This window comes from Rhinolophus ferrumequinum, chromosome 16 (assembly GCF_004115265.2).
Source record: "Rhinolophus ferrumequinum isolate MPI-CBG mRhiFer1 chromosome 16, mRhiFer1_v1.p, whole genome shotgun sequence".
NCBI classification, from domain to species: Eukaryota; Metazoa; Chordata; class Mammalia; order Chiroptera; family Rhinolophidae; genus Rhinolophus; species Rhinolophus ferrumequinum.
The window spans coordinates 10,456,379-10,476,069 of record NC_046299.1 but is presented as its reverse complement, the minus strand read 5'-3'; the positions used below and the strand labels follow the sequence as shown (position 1 = coordinate 10,476,069).

At 37.5% G+C, this 19,691-nt stretch overlaps 1 protein-coding gene across 1 annotated transcript in view; it reads right to left on the bottom strand.

Annotated features, from left to right (window-relative positions):
- Positions 1-300: 300 nt before the first annotated feature.
- The window catches only part of CACUL1 (CDK2 associated cullin domain 1), a 59,973-nt gene continuing 40,582 nt past the window's right edge, over positions 301-19,691 (bottom strand). Inside the window, exons 4-9 of the mRNA XM_033130882.1 lie at positions 18,656-18,751; positions 16,624-16,726; positions 11,376-11,465; positions 7,469-7,607; positions 1,113-1,156; positions 301-658 (exon numbers count right to left, since the gene is read on the bottom strand). Coding sequence (XP_032986773.1) covers positions 618-658; positions 1,113-1,156; positions 7,469-7,607; positions 11,376-11,465; positions 16,624-16,726; positions 18,656-18,751 — 513 coding nt within the window. The 3' untranslated portion in view covers positions 301-617. The remainder of the gene's footprint in view (positions 659-1,112; positions 1,157-7,468; positions 7,608-11,375; positions 11,466-16,623; positions 16,727-18,655; positions 18,752-19,691) is intronic.

The following is a 19,691-nucleotide window of genomic DNA, read 5'->3' as shown; positions in this document are numbered from 1 at the left end:
GAAAAAAGTTGTGAACTGATGGGGGAAAAGTTCTAGCGAAAGCAGAGTTAGCATTTTCCTTTAACAAGACTGTCTAATGCTAAACAAAGACCAACTCTTTGAAAGGGGTTTTAGTTATGGGTGAAAAATACTGTACTGTAATGATTCGCTTGGTTTTAAAGCAAACAGTATCTTGATGTGTGAAACCAATATGCCGAAGTGCCAAGTCCACAAATGAACAAAACAAGTGCTTAAAAAAAAAAAAAAAAAGATAAAAGATTCTTCTGCTCTTATATTTTTGGAGGAAGCTGCTGATTTGGGCTGCTGGATTTCATTTAGCAATGGTTACTTTTCAAGATGCTTGCTCCTCATGGAATCTGTAGATAAACGCATTAAAAGATTGCCCCGTTTCAAAATGATCCCCAAGTCTAGCAGCAACTGACTGTGATTTTGCTTTTGCATGTTAGTTTTTTGTTGCTTAAAATTACAAACCGAAGTAAGAAGTCCAACATCATCCTCTTCCAAGAACAGCTTTGTGACAGAGCTCCTGAGTGCAGGACCCTGCTGTGCTCTGAATACAGTCTCTGCAGCTCCAGTGTGTCCTTTTTTCAGGAAGGAAAGTACATTCAATACATTCACTATCTGTACCCTCTGGAACTTGCACATGCTGATGAGCTGTCTGAAAAGAAATCATCGGAACAGGAAAAAGTATGAATAGCAGACATTTGATAATGGTCGGAATCTCTTTATTTAACACGTACGTATTTCTCACCCCTCTCCCAACCCCCAAAAGGAGATGACACACACACATGCACACACACCCCTATCTCAAAGCCATGTGGCTTTGATTGAAGTAAAAGGGGGCTAGATCATCAGGAACTGAGACTGGGTCATCATCCCATTCTAGAAGAGACTGAAGAAGCTGGCAGCCTCCGGACAACTGCCTGAGAACCAGCAGCAGCATCTGGACTTGAGAGCAGCCACTGCAGGACAGTCCGACCTTGATCACACATTGGCCTAATGAAGGAGCCATCGAGAACACTATGGATGTCACAATACTCACTGCACAGTCACCACAGTGGCCACCTCACACCACAAAACCATCAAAGGCACTAAGGAACATCAGTACTTACTATAAGCCAACTCATCCCCGGCTCTCTTGCGGGACTGGTCACCTCTGGGGATTCAAGAAAGAAGAGGGAGTCAACAGGATTGACTGATATCTTCACACACAAAAACAGGAGAAATGAATTGACGTAACTGACAATGAAAGTACAGCAGATATTTCAATTCTACCCCAACAACCTATTTTAAAAAGGCATTAAACTTACACAGCAGCTGAGTCATTTATAACCTGGATATTCTTAGCTAAAGGTGCTGTCTTTTAAACATAGAAAGCTATTTTAAAAAAGGATTATCTATAAAGATGGTTTATACTGGGTTCTAGAAATAGGTGCAGATTACAATGTTTCTGAAGATTAACCTGGGCTCTGCTATTAACGTCCCTAGTGACCTTGATATAGGGCAAATTTCAAATATGAAATAGAGAGGATAATTCAAAATCTTCCCCTAAAAGTCCTATTACGAGACTGATTACTGCTTAGAGCTTTTGAAAAATCTCAGAATCTCACGAATCTGAATATCATTCTTACAGACAGAACAATATAAACCTTTACATATGTCAACCAGTTCATCTTCAAACACCAAAGTTCAAGTTCTAGTTCCACTTTAGAATTAAGAAAATAGAGGTTCTGATTAGGTCCTAAACTACCTATAAATCCTATTTTTGTCTCTCTAGTTTCTCAGAAAAATTCAGACAAATGATGAAAATGCTTAAGTAATGAATAATAATGACCAATTCACTAGCTTTTTCTTCCTCGGTCCCTTAGCAGCATTTACGCAGTTGATCTCTTCCTTCCTAAAATACTTTGACTCTGCCCAACACTCTGTCCTTGGCCACTTTGCTTCTCCTTGTATATTCTCCTTAGTCTAGAACAGCAATCACACCAGTCCTGTGACTTGAAATACTATCCATTTGCCTCTGGGTCCCAGATCTATTTCTCTAGCTCTGATCTTTCCCCCTGCACTTCAGACATAGATCCAAATGCTTCATCACCACTGCCACTTGGGTGATTAATATATTGCAAATGTGCACTGGCCACAATGCAGTGCTGACTCCACAGAGGCCCACTCCTAACTCGGTCTCCTCCATGAATGGAACCACTATGCAGCCAGTCACTCAGGCCAAAATCCCAGTTCATCCTTATTCCTCTCTCTTTTCTTCCCTCTGGAGCATTTTATTCCAAAACATAATCCGAAATAATCCTCATCCACTCCACAGCTACAACCCCAATCCAAGATGCTACCGTCTCTCCCCTACACAATTCTAAGTCCTGACAAGAGCCCAAGTGATTTTATGTAAAAACAGAAATAAGGTTATTTCATGGCCCTGATTAAAGCCCGTCAGTGGGTTTTCATTACAATTAAAAATCAATTCAAATTCACTTTCCCAGCCCTGTGAGAAACGGCTTCTGTTACCCTCACTGTCCACCTCTGTTCACCATTCTTCAGCTCTTCAGTCTGGCCTTCTGCCTGCCTCTGGGACATGTCAGCGCTTTTGTACTTACTATTTCCTCTGCCTGCAGTACTCTTCCCGCTAGCTAGCCAATGGCTGTGTCCTTATCATCTATACCCAGCTGGAATGTTTCGTCCTCAGAAGGCATTACATTACCAAGTTAGCTGGAACAGCCCCTCACACGTGCCTTGCTCACTCACTCTCTAGCCTATATTCTTTAATTTTCTTCATAGCACTTGTTGTTACTTGAAATAATTTGTTTATATGTTTATTATTTATCTCCTGACATTAGAGCATAAGCTCCATGAAAACAGGACCTTTACCTGCCTAGTTCACCCAGTACCTAGAACACTGTCTAACACATAGAAGAAAATAAATACTTGCTGAATTAACAAATTAGTGAATAATTTATAAATGGCCTCTAGAGATGGATTATTAAACGTTAGGCCAAGTAATTATTTCTGCTTTTGAATAATCTTCCAGATTACCAAAGTTTCCCACTTTCCTGCTCTGGTTATATTCAAGACTGGGAAAGAAATCTCTTGCTGGGCTGGGTGAGGAGTCTTAATGACAGGCAGAAAGAGAACAGGCCTCTGGAGGGTTTTTCTCTAAACTGAATATTTAGAGAAAAACACGAAAAACATTTAGCATGTACCAGTCTTAGGCAGCCCAAAGAACTCTAAACAAACATTCTAATGTCACTTTTAACACTTCTATTGTGAACACTACATCTAGACAAAGCCAGTGTCTTATATTATTATTTACACTAGTATTATAACAATAGCATTCAACAAATATTCTGAAACAAACAAGTTAATGTTGATCAAAAGGAAGATATAGGATTTTATATCTGGAACATTAACTGATATGGATAACCTTCATTCCCAACCCCCAAATGTTAAATAAAAATCGAACGTGCAAAAATAACAGAAGAAAAATACAGATGTGAGAACAGGAGACAGGAAATAGAATGTAAATGTGACATATGTGAGAGGCTGCCCTCTAGAGATATGATGCAATGCCACAGTAGGGAACGCTATGAGCTGTGCTCAAAACCAGACCCCTGCTACTAAATGCACAGGTCCCAATCTAGAGGAACGCTCTTAGCTAAAAGGTCTAACAACACCCCTACAAGGTTCTATTTTGTTTCAGAAATCCAGGTCACAGTTACTGAGAAAGAGCTTTTTTTATTTCTTTCCTTGCCTCTAAGAGCTATTGGGTACACGCTTTGGAGAGGACCATATGCTGGCCTCATGAGGATGCCTCCAGCTGAGGGCGTGTGAGAAGTTCCCAAAGGAGCTGACCTTCCGTAATGTAATCCTTGACAACAGATGCAACCTGCCCTCCCCAACAAGAATCGGCTCAATTTTGCAGGGAGCAGATAAAAAGAAAATGTCGCCCTTAGCTTGTATGTTAATTCTAGCTTTGAAGTAAGTCCACACTGTATTTCCTTCCACCTACAGCTCTTCTGCATAAACTCCAGCTCAAATGCGACTCTGTCCATTAAATGCAAAAGAGGGTACATCTGACAACACTCAGACATTATTTCAGAATATTTCAGCCTTACTCTGTGCCATCCACATTAAAGTCGTGCACTGCCTATTCAGGACTCCGTACATCATGTGAGAACAGAAACTTAAATGAAAAGTAATTTGCAAAGCTGAACAGGAATCATTTCATATACATAAAATGACTGCTCACATCAGAAGAGCCAGTAACAGGATGCTTGTTAGGTAGCCTGTACTATATTCTCTAAGTTTTCTGCATCAGAGGACACCATTTCTCCCAAAACAATCGTAGCGAAATAATAATCACAGAAGGCATCAAGTTTGGCTGGGCAGGATGTGGAATAGAGCTGGAAGCGCAGAGCTGGAAGCACAGAGCTGGAGGCGCAGACAGCCTTCCTCTTAGCTGCTAAGTACATGGTCTTGCACATCCTTCCTGAGAGGTCTGGAACAGCTCAGCAGGGGTCAGAGTGAGTCCGAGAATGTCAGCTTGGGCACGGCCTACTGTGCAAAAGCACCCATCAGGATAATTTACGAGGCAGACCTTAATCCTCGCAGTAAATGTATAACAGATCGCTAATTTAATTCTAGAAATGGCCCAATTCAATCTGTACAATAAAACTCTTTAATCTGATCACATCTCGGAATACTAATGTTTAAATTTCAGGGAGAAGTTGTATGAAACAATCCCCCTAAGAGAAACAAAAATTCCAATATACACCCACACTCCAAGGCACTTCCCTGAATATAACCAACTTGGCCGTGGCCAAACAGTGCCACGTTAGTCCTTCAGGTACACAGGAGATGTTATAGGAAGCTACTTATAGAGTCACTCGCTCGCTCACTCCTCTCAAGCAAACTTAATAAATGCTACTCTACACTGAGCAGTGCAGCACCCTGTTCTCTTATTCCTGTTCCAAGATTAGGATTAGGAAAATGTCTCCGGATGTGTTTAAACAGTTCTACAAACTGCTCTGAAAGGTGAATTCAAGGTGCTCAAAGAATTCCACAAGACCTATCTTCCTAAACTACTTCACAGAAATAGAATTTTCCAGGAGACTGTTTTTATTTTTAAAGCCATCAATAAGCTCATCTCTAAAATTAAAAACAAACATTCAAATAAAACATGGAAAAAAAGCATAAAAGACTTCAAAATTATGGTTAGCCTAGAAAAAATAAACATAAAAGGTATACACAGATTATTCTGCATCCATTTTTAAATATTTAAGGAAAAACTTTTAACTACAATTCAAAATACCTAAGCCATAAAGACAAAACCTGATAAAGTTAGTTATACAAACATAAAAAAACTTCTACATGACTTAAAATTAAAAAGAAAGACCAACACCACAAGCAAAGTCAAAAGACAAACTGAAAAAAACTGTCTTATGTTAGGCAAAGAATCAATCTCTTCACTACAGAAAGAGCACCTAGAAACCAAGACAAAAAGACTAACAATCAAACAGAAAAATGAGCAAAGGATATACACAGGAAAATACAAACATATGGAAATATGCTTAGCCTCGCTCATAACTAGATAAATGCCAATTAAACCAACGCTGAGTAATTATTTTTCACCTGCCAGCCTGGCAGAAGTCCCAAGTTCAACAGCACATTCCATAGCCCAGGCCGTGAGTGGCAGGCACTTTCCCGCTCTGCTGGTGGCTATGCACGACAGTACAATCCCCTATGGAGGGCAATTTGACGAGACTGTATTAATCAAAGTTACAACTGCATTTACTCTTGACCCAGCAATCTCACTTATGGGAATTTACTCTCCAGATATCCCTGCAACAGGGACAAAATTATGCATGGATAAGGCTAGTAATTGCAGCATTCTCTGTAATAGCAGAAGAAATAATTCAAGTTGCCACCTACTGGGGACTGGCTAGGTAACTTGTAGTACATTTACACACATGAATGTGTAAGAAAGGAATAAAAATAAGAACATGTATTTTGTTTGCTTGTATCTGCATATATTTAAAAAAAACACTGGAAAAAACTAATAAAAATGATTACCTAATGGGATGGCAGTAGATGGGGATACGGGGGGCGCCAAACTGCTCAGTGTCTACTTCTGATTCTCAATGTGTATCATTTTGATTTTTGAGTCATACATATACATTAGCTCTTCAAAAATGAATAAGCAAAATCACTATGGTATTAAATGGCCTCATTCTATCTATGAAAATAATACTGCTGTTAGAAATATTACAGCGAATGTCAGGAAACACCTGACCACTGGACATCAGGGAGGAAAACTAGCTGTTTACATTCCACCATTTCCCACTGGCGTTTCCTTCCCTAACATGCCACCAGAGTCAGGTTTCCGAGGCCTTCTACTGAAATAGCTTCACTGAGCCTTTCCAATGTGAGCTGCCCGAGAGTGAGTGGGGTACAGGACCAGTGGGTACTCAGTGCCCTCACTACCACATGAAGACAGATGCCACCAAGACAAAATGGGATAAATGTCAACCCAGGCCCGCAAATGATCTGCTTTCTTTCCTAACCTGTGCTGAAACCAGAGACTTAGTTACAGTGATCTTGGTCAAGACTGACACTCTGGGATTTAGTTTGGCCTCAGAAGCTAAGAAAGGGAATGTCCACCTGGAGTCCTCGAGAGATAAGTGAGTCACTTTGTGGTGACAACTATGCCTAAGTGAGAAATCCGGATATCTTCCTTTCCACAGCTTTCTTCTTTCAATGCCAGGGATTCAAATAAAAGAAGATATGTAAAACTGCTAAGTAAAGAGCATAGATTGTGAAAATATAAGGTATTATGTACGCTTCAGTGATATGGTGACCTAACATGGTGTTTTCCCATAGGGAATCACAAAGTGTTTATATAATTTCTTTTAGTTGTAAATATACGCTTTGCAAGATTTTCTGTATCACAGCCATGATGCTGAATTGTCAATTTTAAAGAAATCAGCAAAGTGTGTATGTCAAAACCAAGGCAGTCCAATTTTCTGGCCACATGAAAGAGATACCCTACTTTTAAAAAAGAAACAACAAGAATGTAGGGCAAAAGTGAAAATATAAAAACAGAATCCGAAGCCTCTTTACGCTAGTTGAGTCATAAAACTCGTCATTTGCTAGTTTAATCATAAAAGTCCATTGTAACTGGTCATAAAATGTCGACAATGAGAGGATCACAGCTGCAAGAGCTCTCGGAGGCTGCCCCGCCTAACTGCCCACCCAGTGAGAAATCCTTTTAGTAAAGAGCAGCTCCCAGAAAATCAAAATCCAGCTGCAACATTTCCACTACCTGTCGCTCCCTCCCGTAGCAGCAGCAGCAGCACCGTGTATGTATTTCCCGTTCGACGAGCCTTGGCCTCCCTCCCCTGCGGCGCCAAAGTGGCCTGAGGAAATGGATATATTTTGTCGCGAAAGGAAGAAGACAACTTGCCTCAGAAACCCGTTCTGTACAAGTTCCCTTTGAAGTTTCTGATCTTGAGCAGCATATTCGGAAAGTTCAGATTCCAGCGCCGGAGGGAGAATGTTTGGAATAAATTTAGAAAACAGAGTTGGAGCCATCTGAACCCACTCTGTGAGAGAAGGAAAAGATTCATTAAGAAAATCATATAGACAAATCAAGTGGGAAAGGGGAGATTTTGTTTGCTCAATATATTTCAAGCCAAATTTAAGTGTAATCCCATCCTGATAAAGAAATACAAGAGGTTAACTTTCCTCTCTAAAAAGAATTTACAGTGTAAAGAACACAGACATTTTTACACTTTATTGTGATAACAAAATTTAATGAAAATCTCTAGAGAATTTTGGAATGACCTTATCAAAAATTCTAAATATAAGGGAAAACAAGAATGAGATAACTGAAGAATTCTGAAGGGAAGGCGATTGGGAGGGAAAGGGCTCGGTAGAAACATTAGCCCTATTAAGCATTAATTAAAACAATGTATTAACCCAAGAATAGAAGAGTACAGGTAGTAGTAAGTAGACATATAAAAAAAGAAGAACCACAAAAATGAGGAGGGAAATCAAACATTTAATAAGTGGGCTGGAGGTAACTGATAAGGACTTTTGAAATAAGAACTTATTTTGATCGATGCTAAATGACAGCAAATTAAATATATAAGAATTAAACTGTCATTTAATTATTAACAAAAAGAAAACGATCAAGAGAATAATCTAAAGAAAAACATTCACAAATAAACAGGCGAGAAGCTAAGGAAAATATTTGTATCAGACATGACAAAGACAAATTAGTATTTTTATTATAAAACATTTTTATAAATCAGTAAGACAAGATGAATGAAAGATAAGACTGAATAATTTACAAGAGAAAAACAGAATAAAAGCCTTGCTAATATTCAGGAAAAAAATTAAGGTACAATAAACACAATCTCTTCCCCCTACTCAATGAACACTAACTATAAATAAATAATGCCCATCAGTAGCAGGGGTGTGAAGAAACCAGCATTCTTCCTTGTTGGTGGCCCGAATTTTAGCACTGCTACCCTTTTGGATTCTTTTAATCTGGCCCTTTCAAATGTTTCCTCTCGGTAAACATCTTAGCTGTATGTATCAAAACCCGTAAAATGTCAACGCTCTATTTATTCCAGTGAGCTCACCTTAAAAATTGTAATCTTGAGTAAATGTAATTTCAAATGTGAAAAAAAAATCGCGCTAATGCTGGGTCATTGGTAAGTAAAAAAAATGTCCAACAGGAGAACAGCTAAGTTAGAGATGTGGGAAAAAAAAGGGGGGGCACCGCAAATGACACAAGGACCAATCCACTCAGCCCTTGTACAAACTCATGGCAAAATGTTCTCAACTGTGTCCCTTCATCCAGCTCAACTCAAATATGACAGAGAGAATCTCAACACATTGCTCTGGGGAACCACCGACCAATCAGTCAGAGGTGGCAGAAGTCAAACAGATCTGCCATTTTATGCAACTCCAGGCAGTCATTAAAATAAAGATGAAAAAACAAAGACAAGTGTGTGTATTAAACGAAGAAGGGCTGGATGGGATGACTGCAACTGTTTTGTAAAGACCGAATTAAAACACATCTCAAATGATAACAGTTACCAGAATCTCCAAGGACTAGGGTCCGAAATCTATAGTTTAAAAAACTCCCTTGGTTGACTCAGAAGCATTCATTATACTAAGATCAGCATGTGCAAACCACTGCAATGAAAGAAACTTTTACATTTAAAATTCACCTTTTAAAATATTTTAACCTTACTCTGTCAGGAGAATAAAACTCCTTTAATAACCCAGGAATACAATGGGTACTAGTAAGACATGTAAATGTTAAAATATGTTTAACAGTATCTCAGAAAAATGCCTAGGGCAAAAAAAGGTTAGTCTGTGATAAAGTTCACCTTTTCAAAAGACAATCCTCAAATACAAAATTCTCACCATAGTATGAATTCTATCACAAGAGCTCAAACCTGGATAAAACAGCTTTTAAATAAACATGTATCTATAAGCATCTCTACTCTTAGGAATTACTTTTATTCTGCAATTTATTTATGATAAAAGCCAGAGCTTTTATCATCATAAAGTTGCCTACTTAGGAGGCAGAATTTAGAAATTTGTCATACTGCACTTGGATGCCTTCCAAAATAAAAAATAAATCATTCATAATCTAGCACTGGAAGAAAAACACATGAGCCATTTTCATCACATTTAGTAAAATGAAATTCAAAATTCTGAGAAACCAGAGAAAGAAAAACATCAGTTTATTGGATATATGTAATAAAATTATTTTTGCTACTTTATTTAAGTAATTACTTTATACAAATAATTTGTTAAAAAATTATGAATAGAGCAAGAGCCGATCCACATTTAAGTAACATTAAATTTGAATACTACTGTAGAAGTCACTGAATTATTGAAAGTAGCCTGAGTAAGAAGGTATTTCTGACATCACAGTCTACCCCTAGTAACAGTTTTCACTTGGTTTCCATTTTAGCCAGCTAAAGTCTGACATATCTTTTAAATTACGCAAGCAATCAAGCCATCAATTAATTAAAATAAAATAACCACTGGACCCAACTGGATAGTAATAACAACAGTTAGCGTGCTTATATTATCAGGTACTGTGTTAAGCAATTTAAATCATGTTTTATTTCATTTAACCCTCAAATGACAAAAGAAATTTCACAAAAAGGTAATTAAAGTAGTCCTCCCTTACTGAGGGGAATATGTTCCATTGGATGCCTGAACCGCCAAGAGTAGCAAACGCCACACACACTAGGTTTTTCCCTATACTTACATACCTATGATAAAGTTTAATTTATAAATTACGGACAGTAGGAGATTAACAACAATAACTAATAATAAAATAGAACAACTGTAACAATATATCTGTAATAGAAGTGATGTAAATGTAGTCTCTCAAAGTATTGCACTCACCCTTCTTGTGAGGATGTGAGATGACACAATGCCTATGTGATGAGATGAACTGAGGTACTCAGAATGGTATGCAATGTAAAACTTATGAATTATTATGAATTATTTGTTTCTGGAATTTTCCATTTAATATTTTCATAGTGTGGGTTGACCGACCGCAGGTAAACTGTGGAAAGTGAAACTGCAGATAAGGGGGACTACTATACTATCAATATAGCAGCCCTGTGTTTCTAGATTGTAGAACAATGTTCTACCCTGAGAACTTCTACAGTCTCTCTCCTATGGATCTTTTTAAATTGGCTAGACAACTGTATGACAAGTTTGAGGTTCTGGCTTAGAAACAGGAAGATATACACAAAAGCATCTTGGGATTCCTTTAAGTTCACAATGACTTTATTCTAAGATAGCTACATTAAGATAACTTACAAACTATGCCTTTGAATATAGTGATCTTTGACTTTTGGATCTGCTATTCTATCACCTTTCTTCAAAATATTCTTAGGAAATGACTATAACTTTACCAACATTTCTAGATTCCTTGCAAGTTACATACTAGGCTTAAGACGACGAAGTTGTGAATATATATGCTTGTGCATCTTTGTAGTGTGGGGCAGAGGTGAAGGAAAAACTCCATAACAAAAAGGACAAAGATTAATGCCAGATTTGAGATTCAATTTTATCAAAAGTGTCTCCTACAAATTATTTCTTGTATTTCCCAAACAAGTTGGTTTTCACTAGTATAGAGAGAATTCCAAGTGAGTCCTGAGTTTACATTTCACAATGATGAGTTACCTACTCAATTTTTTTGCCATCACGAATGTAAATACCATATAGGCCTCAGAAAACATATAGAGAAACACTGTCCCCTTGAACAAGGCTGGAACTACCATAAACAAATAAAGTCCAACCCCAAAAGAAATGATGTATAAGTTTACCTGGTCTGAGAGTGTACAGGCCTTTCACAATATTTGCCATAGTTGAAGGTGTGACCTGAAATGGTGTTGACTGGGCTTCTAAAAGTAAAGCTGAAATAAGAAAACATGGGATATAAAAATGATGTAACACTTACTGTCTGTCCAGGTTTCTCTTCCTTATTACTATTTTCCCCAAATACGGAAGGGTAAACAAGTTCAAGAAAAGAACAGCCTAAGAGGACAAAACCGAGCGTTTACACACTAAAGATTTTTTTTTTTTCAATCCAATGCAGTAGAGCTCACTGTAACAAGTAAATATATGCAGGTCTGCTGAAATACTGGTGGAAATGATTCAATTCATGGAGTTTCTGAAAACAAGTAAAGCTTTCTAAAAGCAACAGCATTCACGGTACTTAGCAAGTGAGCTGAAAATGCTTCCATTAAGTTCAGGATTCAACATGTGGGGAATAAAATGTTCTCTAATTCTCTCAATTTCTCTTTCCCTCAAATCACCATATTTGAGGCTGTTGGAATTTTTCTGAAAGGCATGCTATTAGTAATTTTAGTAACTGCAATCAGAGTCAGAAACTGACTTTCCCAAATGCTATAACTGTACATACTTTTTTCTTCTTACTAAAGGTAAAAGTAAAAAAAAACCATGCTGGCTCATCCTTCTCTCTTTCATGACAGGTAACCATGGGACCCTGACTGACCGAACAGAGTCAGTTTTCTTTTAGGTTATCTGCCACACAAAAATGTTATCAGAACATTTTTAAATGGATAGGAATAATTCCTCTTGAAATGAAAGCATCATTAACAGATACAAATTCCTTTATTTAGTGGCTACACATACTACTGACTTAAAACAGTTCATTTTGAATTTATCTTTCAAAAACCTGCAATTCACTAACCAAAAAACCTCCCACAAAACTTGGCATCATTTTACTCTGTGCCAGGCTTGTAGAATTATATAAGCTACTTTCTTCTTTCTATGCCTTTTAAAAAATGGAAACGCATTCTCACTTGACCAACAATGATTTTATACCTTCAAACATACAACGTAAGTTACATCTGGATTTACATGAAGGCCAAAGACACGTTGTTCTGAGCTTATGCTTCTGATTCTATCATTAGTAGCTATAATTTTGAATGTCACTGATAAATTTTAAGGAGACAAATGTTAAGCATCGCAGAAAATGTTCTAAAATACAATGTTTAAAAATTAAAATTCCCAATTTTAGGTTCTCGAAGAGTCTCTTCTACTCAAGGTTCCCCGAAACCCCAGCTCTATTAACCCATCTTCCTACTTTTTGCCCAATAGCTTTGGCCTGCAGTAAGCCTTGTTCCCAGCAACTTCATGTTCAATCACACGTTCATTATGCGGTCAAATATTTACTTTTGTAAACAGTCCTTACATAACTATAATCACCTGTATCAAATTTGATAGCTATGAAGCAATGATGAATTCACAGATTAAATTATACATAAAATGTATATAAATTAATTTGGGATGAATTCATTGAAAATAATTACATTCAGTAACAAAAGATTATGAGGGTTGAGAAGGTGTAACATTTCACTAAAATCCTCTCCATTTAAACTCTCTTTAGGAAAACAATGTTTTAAAAGATGTTCTAGTTGATCTCCCCTTTTAAGGAAAAAGAAAAAGGGGGATTTGGGGAAGCAGTAACTTGAAAGCAGAAAGAAAGTATTTATTGAGTATTTTACAGGTGCTGAGTATTTTACATAAATTTAATCTCATCTTTAATGTAGGATTTACTTTCTCACAAGTTTAATTCTCATCTACGTTGTGTTTTTTTTTTACAGATAATCTCAGGAAACTGAGATTAAAAACAAAACAAAATAAAACAACACTAATAATTCCCACCAAGTCCCAGAGCTAGCAGTTACAGAATAGGTCCTAGAACTTGTGTTTCACTCTAAATTCTGTATAATTTCTAGTTACCATGCCACCACTGAAATGCTGATCTTATACATGAACTAGTACTGAGAGTGTTACCCTTCGCAAGTTTTCTTCCAAAAAGTATGTAATTAATGATATAATTAAAAAACAAACAAAGACCTTCCCACAACCCCACTGATTGCTGGTTATCAGTAAGTAAATAGTTTTGAAACTAGAACAGGACCTTAGAGAACTTCTCCTGCTAATCTCTTTCTTTACAGACTATGACATTAAAGTCTAGAGAGGTTAAGTGCCCTCCTGAAAGTCACACAGCTTTTTAATAGCTGAACCAAGCTCCTCAGGTCCTTCCATTACTCCTCAGAGCAGCAAGCTTGCCCATGAGCTTCTCTCCTTTATTTATTTGAAAAGTAATTCTTAAAAACAAAATTAAAACTAAAACTACTCGACTTAAAAAAAAAAAAAGCAAACTACAAAAGTCTGAACTAAAATAAAAAGCAGAACCTAAGGATAATAACTGAAATGTAGTATTTAAAACACTCTATGAAACCTGAACTATAAATCTTGCACTGACTGTAACTCAACATGTTTTCTCAGGAAACTTCTACCATTAACTGATCGACCCATTTTGTCACATTTGCTCAGAATAATCAATACAATACTACATAGGTACCCTTGATTAATGTATATCTTAGTATTTCTACTGCTCTCAAAGTTTAATGCAAACAAAAATTGTTTTCAGAGGAGATTTTATTGCCAGCCAAAAGCAGAAACCATTTTCTTTTATAAGCATATGCATATGAAAATGATTACACCATGGAGAGATGATAGAAAACTACTTTTATCTGCAGTGAGAAGTCACTGTCTTCATTCATGAAATAACTGCTAATATGCGGCATTCTGATACTAATTATTTGTTAGCAGAGCAGGAGTTCATTTTGCCCTGCTACCCTGGTTCTAAGACATGGCCCCCAAATTTTTCTGGCATGCCTCCCATCGAGAGATGTGTCCAGGTCCACTCCCTTGGAATCTGGGCTCCGTAACTGCTTGCCCAAGAGAATACAGCAAAAGTGACGCTGTGCCAGTTTCCAGGCCCAAGACTTAAGAAACTGGCAGTTTCCATTTCCTGTATCTTGGGACACTCACTCTTGGAGGAAAAACAAGAGAAGAACCAAAAGCCAGTACCACGTGCCAGTCATGGAAGTCAGCCATCTTAAAAGTCCCCAACCCCTGATGGAGTCACATCAACCAATGCTGGTAAAGCAGAAATAAAATGCCCCACCAAGCCCTGTCCAAACTGTAGATCTGTGAGCAAAATAAAAGACAGTTACTGTGGTAAGCCACTACCCTTTGGGGTATTTGTTACACAGCAACAATAAGTGAAACACTAGCATTTCCAAATGTATCTGAAGCCGTAAGAAGGAAATTACTGATCAGATTTTAGAAAATTATAGAAATTGAATGTAGTTATGTGTTTTGGTGGAGTGAAGGGGTGAGTATAGGAAAATGTGTAACTAAAGACAAGAAATCAATCCCTAACAGCTATGTTTTTCTGGCTTAAAATAATTTCAGCCTGCCTGTAACTCGGTTTCCCCATCTGAAAGTAGAGGTAGTAACTGTACCTACCTTAGAGTTGTAAGAAATAAATAAGTTAATATTTGTGAAGGATTTAGAACAGGTCCTACCACATAGTAAGGGGTGTGTGTGTGTGTGTGTGTGTGTGTGTGTGTGTGTGTGTGTGTTTTAGAAAATCTTTGTGATGATCACCCACATAACGTGATTAAACACTCACAGAGTCCCTTGCTATTACACAGCCCTAACCAATGAGACCAGTGGTCACTTTTTGTACCCCTTACTCTAAGCACAATGCCTGGTACTTGCTCAATAAATATCTGATAAGCTCAGTTTTACCCAATTTAGAACAATTTAAGGGCCTTTTCAGTTTACTTGGAAACTACCTTTAAGTGTAATTTTTATTGAAAATCAAATTATATAATAAAAAGGAAAAAATAATCTATTTATGTTTTCTCCCACTAGATCTAGATTGCTATATTCTCTTTGAATATTCTCTTTGCATATACCCAATGAAATTGATTTCCAAATTACTGACAAATATAAAAACATATTCACATAGTAAATAAGATTTTCTACCAAGTGGTAACATTCCTCTAAAGAATTTTAATTGGAAAGACTCAAAAACACTGCTTTATTTTACAATGGAAACGAAGACAATGTCAACATCAGAGATAATACATCAGTGGTTATAATTAATAGCTAGAATATCTCACGAGATAATGTTTAAAGATATTTGTAAACAGTTGGCCAGCCTTAAAAAAAAAATGTCATACTCCCAAGATTCTAGATCTCTATTTTGATTCTGGAATCTCATGGGAACATAATAAAACATATATTATCATCCTCTACAATATTACTGGAAAACCAAATAAGCTGGCCCAATATTTAACAATTCCTTCCTTTAATTTACACTGAAAAAAAATGGAAGAAATTTGTAGTCAGGTTTACAACCACTCTCTCGTAAATTCCGATAAAAGTTCACTGTGGTAGAAACTACGACTGTTAAGAAAGCAAAATCTACACACCGCAAATCCAAAATGTGCCAAATTTCTAAAAAATGACTCGATGATATACTGCATAAAATATGAGCTTTTAAAGAATGCTGACACATTAGGCCGTGGGGACTTCCTAACCCCCAAAAGGAAGGATAAGTTGCCACCTACTGTGTGGGGGCAGGGGACCCAGGAATAGGGGGAGAGGAAAAACTAACTTAACCTGGCACCTTGATCTGCTTACTTAGTAATAACCTACATAGCAATGTTAAACATTTTACAAATCCCAATTCACAGAAAACACAGGATCAGAGGCTAAAAGGCTTGCCTAAGATACAGTCTGACAGAGCCAGACAGAGAATGGTTTTTGTACTAAAGAGTGAAAATCAGAGAGGATTCTGTGCTACCATTTCAGATATAATACTGTGCTCCTTCTAGAGTTACCAGTAACAAAGTCAGGGGTAAACCCCTTAATAATATTTCCCCCATTGTCAGAAGGCCAGGGTGGGGGGTGCCGGGGACAGGACGGGAAGGGTAAGTATCGGGCTAGATATACAGGCCCGGTCCAGGAACAGGGCTAAGCAGCTCCCAGCTCACTGGGTGACCTTCTAGTCACATTTTTAATTCCTCATGTCTCTCTCTATAGAACTGGGCTTCCACACTTTCTGCTGTATGAGTTGGAAGATGTCAACATTGGGGTTTATGTGCCAATGCTTTCTGATCAAAAAAATACGTGTGTCATTGCTAGTGTTAGCTCACCCCTATGAGTTGAATTACTTACGCATTAGGCTGTAAATGTGCTTTTCTGCAACATGTTCCGTAAACAGCTTTATAAGGTCATCTTTTAAGTCTCTGTTAAGCTTGGTTTCGATGTAAAACTTATTCTGAAAAGAAAATAAATTATGTTTCAGTGCACCAATTAGGGGGAAATGATTAGTCTTATGAACTGAAACACTAAAAAATATTTTAGGAAACAACGCACAAAGGCATCAGTTAAAACATAAAAACCCAACATCAAACAACAAAAGAATTTCTGTGTCTTTCCAGCATGGGCTCGTATGACAGGAAGTTATTATGCCCGTTAAAAATACCACATCATCATCTAAAGGCAACACCGGGAATCACCAATGCACGGTCCCCCGTTTATCAACGATCTAGGCTGAAAGCTGGTCGGAGCCAGGCACTACGTGGCTCCCCAACACACATTCACCTCCGTGCTTAGTCTTAATCACTCAGCGTATGGCCCTCCCTAGAGACGGTCTTTGGTTCCAGGCAGACCCGTGACCCGAGGTAGCCCACTTAGACTGAGAGAAACCTAGGATTGAGTGAGAAGTATTTTACAGTCATCTTACAACCATGAGGAGAACAAAATGAAACATGTTATGTACAGCAAAGAGACAAAAAAGAACCTGAGTCTTTGGTGACACTGTTGAACCACAGATTCAAACAACCCTGGAAACTGCCTTACTGGAATCTTATTACAAAAGATAATTCTTTCTCTTATTTATTCAAATCACTTTGAATCAGGTTTTCTGTTTCTTGCAGCCAAAAGCATCCTGATTAGAACGACTGGCAAGTCAAAAAAGACTGAATTTGTTCTTTAAATGTTTACTCAATGGATAGGAATGGAACATACAAAGAGAAATGTTAACAAGTTGCTGTCTCTTAATTTTTAATACAGTTTTGTTCTCTTTAAAAAATTATGAAAACATCATGCACCTGATTAAAACAAATAAAACCATGCAGAAAGGTGTGCAATGAAAACAACCTCCCCACAGCAGATCCGCCGTCCCATTCCTAAAGGTCCCTGTCCACACTGGGAAAACTTGCGTAAATCCTTTCTAAAATGTTGCTTGCACATATGGATATGCTTTTTTCCCCTAATAAAGAAGAAAATGCTTGCTAACAAAGAAATATTACACATGGCCTTGCATCTTCCTTTTCACCTAATGTTGTATCGTGGAAAGCTTTTTCTCTAAAATAACAGAGACGTCATTATTTTCAACTGTGTGTTTTCCTACTCTTAGTACCTTACATAAATTACTTAAATAATAGTCCCCTGCTGATCACAGAAATGTCTCCCAGTGTTCTGTTTTGTTCCTGTTGTTGTTTGGTTTTTGTTTTTTTCAGTTATCTTACGGAGAATAAATTATTTTGAAAATTGGTATTCCACATACAGCAATCTCTATGCTACAGAATATGACAGGATCGACCGAAACACCCTATTCTCTAATTTAATAAATAGGAACTGGGATAATGATTTCTAAGGGCCCCTCTGTGCAACAGGAACGCTAACATTAAGATTCTACACCTTTATATATTTAAAAGGAGGAGGGGGCTAAACAAAGTCAATACACTACAAATTATACTCAAGGCCCAATTCTCCAAACGAAAGAGATCCCCAGAATGGAAGCAAATTTATTGTTCTATTTTTTATGGAATGACTTATTTGACATTTATCATACATCATGTTTTTAGATATATGTCTTAACTCTCTGTTTTCTGAGGATAAGAAGTCTTTCTTATCCATGTTTATTTTCCAAGCACAGTAACTTCCATATGGCAGAAATAAAATAAATGCTGAGTGGTTGCTGATACTAATGCCTGACTGTCTACTCAGCAATGTTATTTGTGGAAGTTTAAAACAGAAAAGGGGTGAGTAATTCTTCTATGGCAACACTATCAAACATTACGAAAATAGATTAATTTCCATTTCTAACATAATATAGAGTAAAAGGAAAACAAAACAAGCTTCACTCTTTGCTTAGACCAAGAGGCAAGGTATTGAGAAGGGGGAAAGAGCTCGGACTTACCATATATATGAAAAGAGGCACGATGCTCTGCAGCGCTCCCATGTACTGCCCAAGAGCCACATTAAATCTCTCAATGTAGACGTCTGGAGGGCTGGCCTGTGGGAAAGAATGTGCGGTCATTCTGGGAAGCCAGGTATAAAGACTCCACCACAATCTAAAATGCAAATAGACTGAGAAGTCTGAGTCTCAATTCATATCAAAATTCCAATCAAAAAAAGGAGGCAGCTTATATCCGGAAATTTAGTTGAGACTACTATCTTGTTTCAAAATCTGCTATGTAAAACTGAAATTTGGCTTAGCTGTCTTCAAACACTGTGTAACCTTACCATGTTAATTAAAAGGCTTGTTCTGTTAATGAGTAAAACGGCACATTCACCATTAAGGTAAATGATATGATTTTTAAAATTATCACTGAATTATACAGACATTTCCTATAGGAACCAAACTATATTTGGGCCTGGAATAGGATAAAAAAGAAATTCAAGGAAGTGGTACAGGCTTAATATACTATTAGAATAGCTACTGAATGTTTATAATTACCTGAGACACAGCAGTAGTCTGTCTGAGTTCTAGACTAACTTGGTTGTAAACCCCTTCATAGCTACCAACTATAAACATTATTGGCTAGAAAGCAAAGACTCAAATGGTCCATATACATCGGCAGCTCTGGAGAGCAGTTAAATAAATATGATACATGCCTGGCATTTAACTCCTTGTTAGAAAATAGCAAGTCACAAAGCCATAAAAGAGCACACTTCCAATTTTACTGAATGTGGTGAACTGAATGTATATGTGCCCCAAATTCACAGATTGAAGCCCTACCCAGTGCAGCAGTATTTGGAATAAGGAAGTAATTAAAGCTAATGAGGTCGTAAGAATGGAGCCCTGATACTACAGGATAAGTGTCCTTATGAGAAGAGCCACCGTGGAGCTCACTGGCTCTCTCTCTGCACCCTCAAGTAGGGGGAGGGCCACGTGAACACACAGCAGGAGGCGGGCCATCGACAAACAAGCCAGGAAGAGAGCTCTCAGTGGG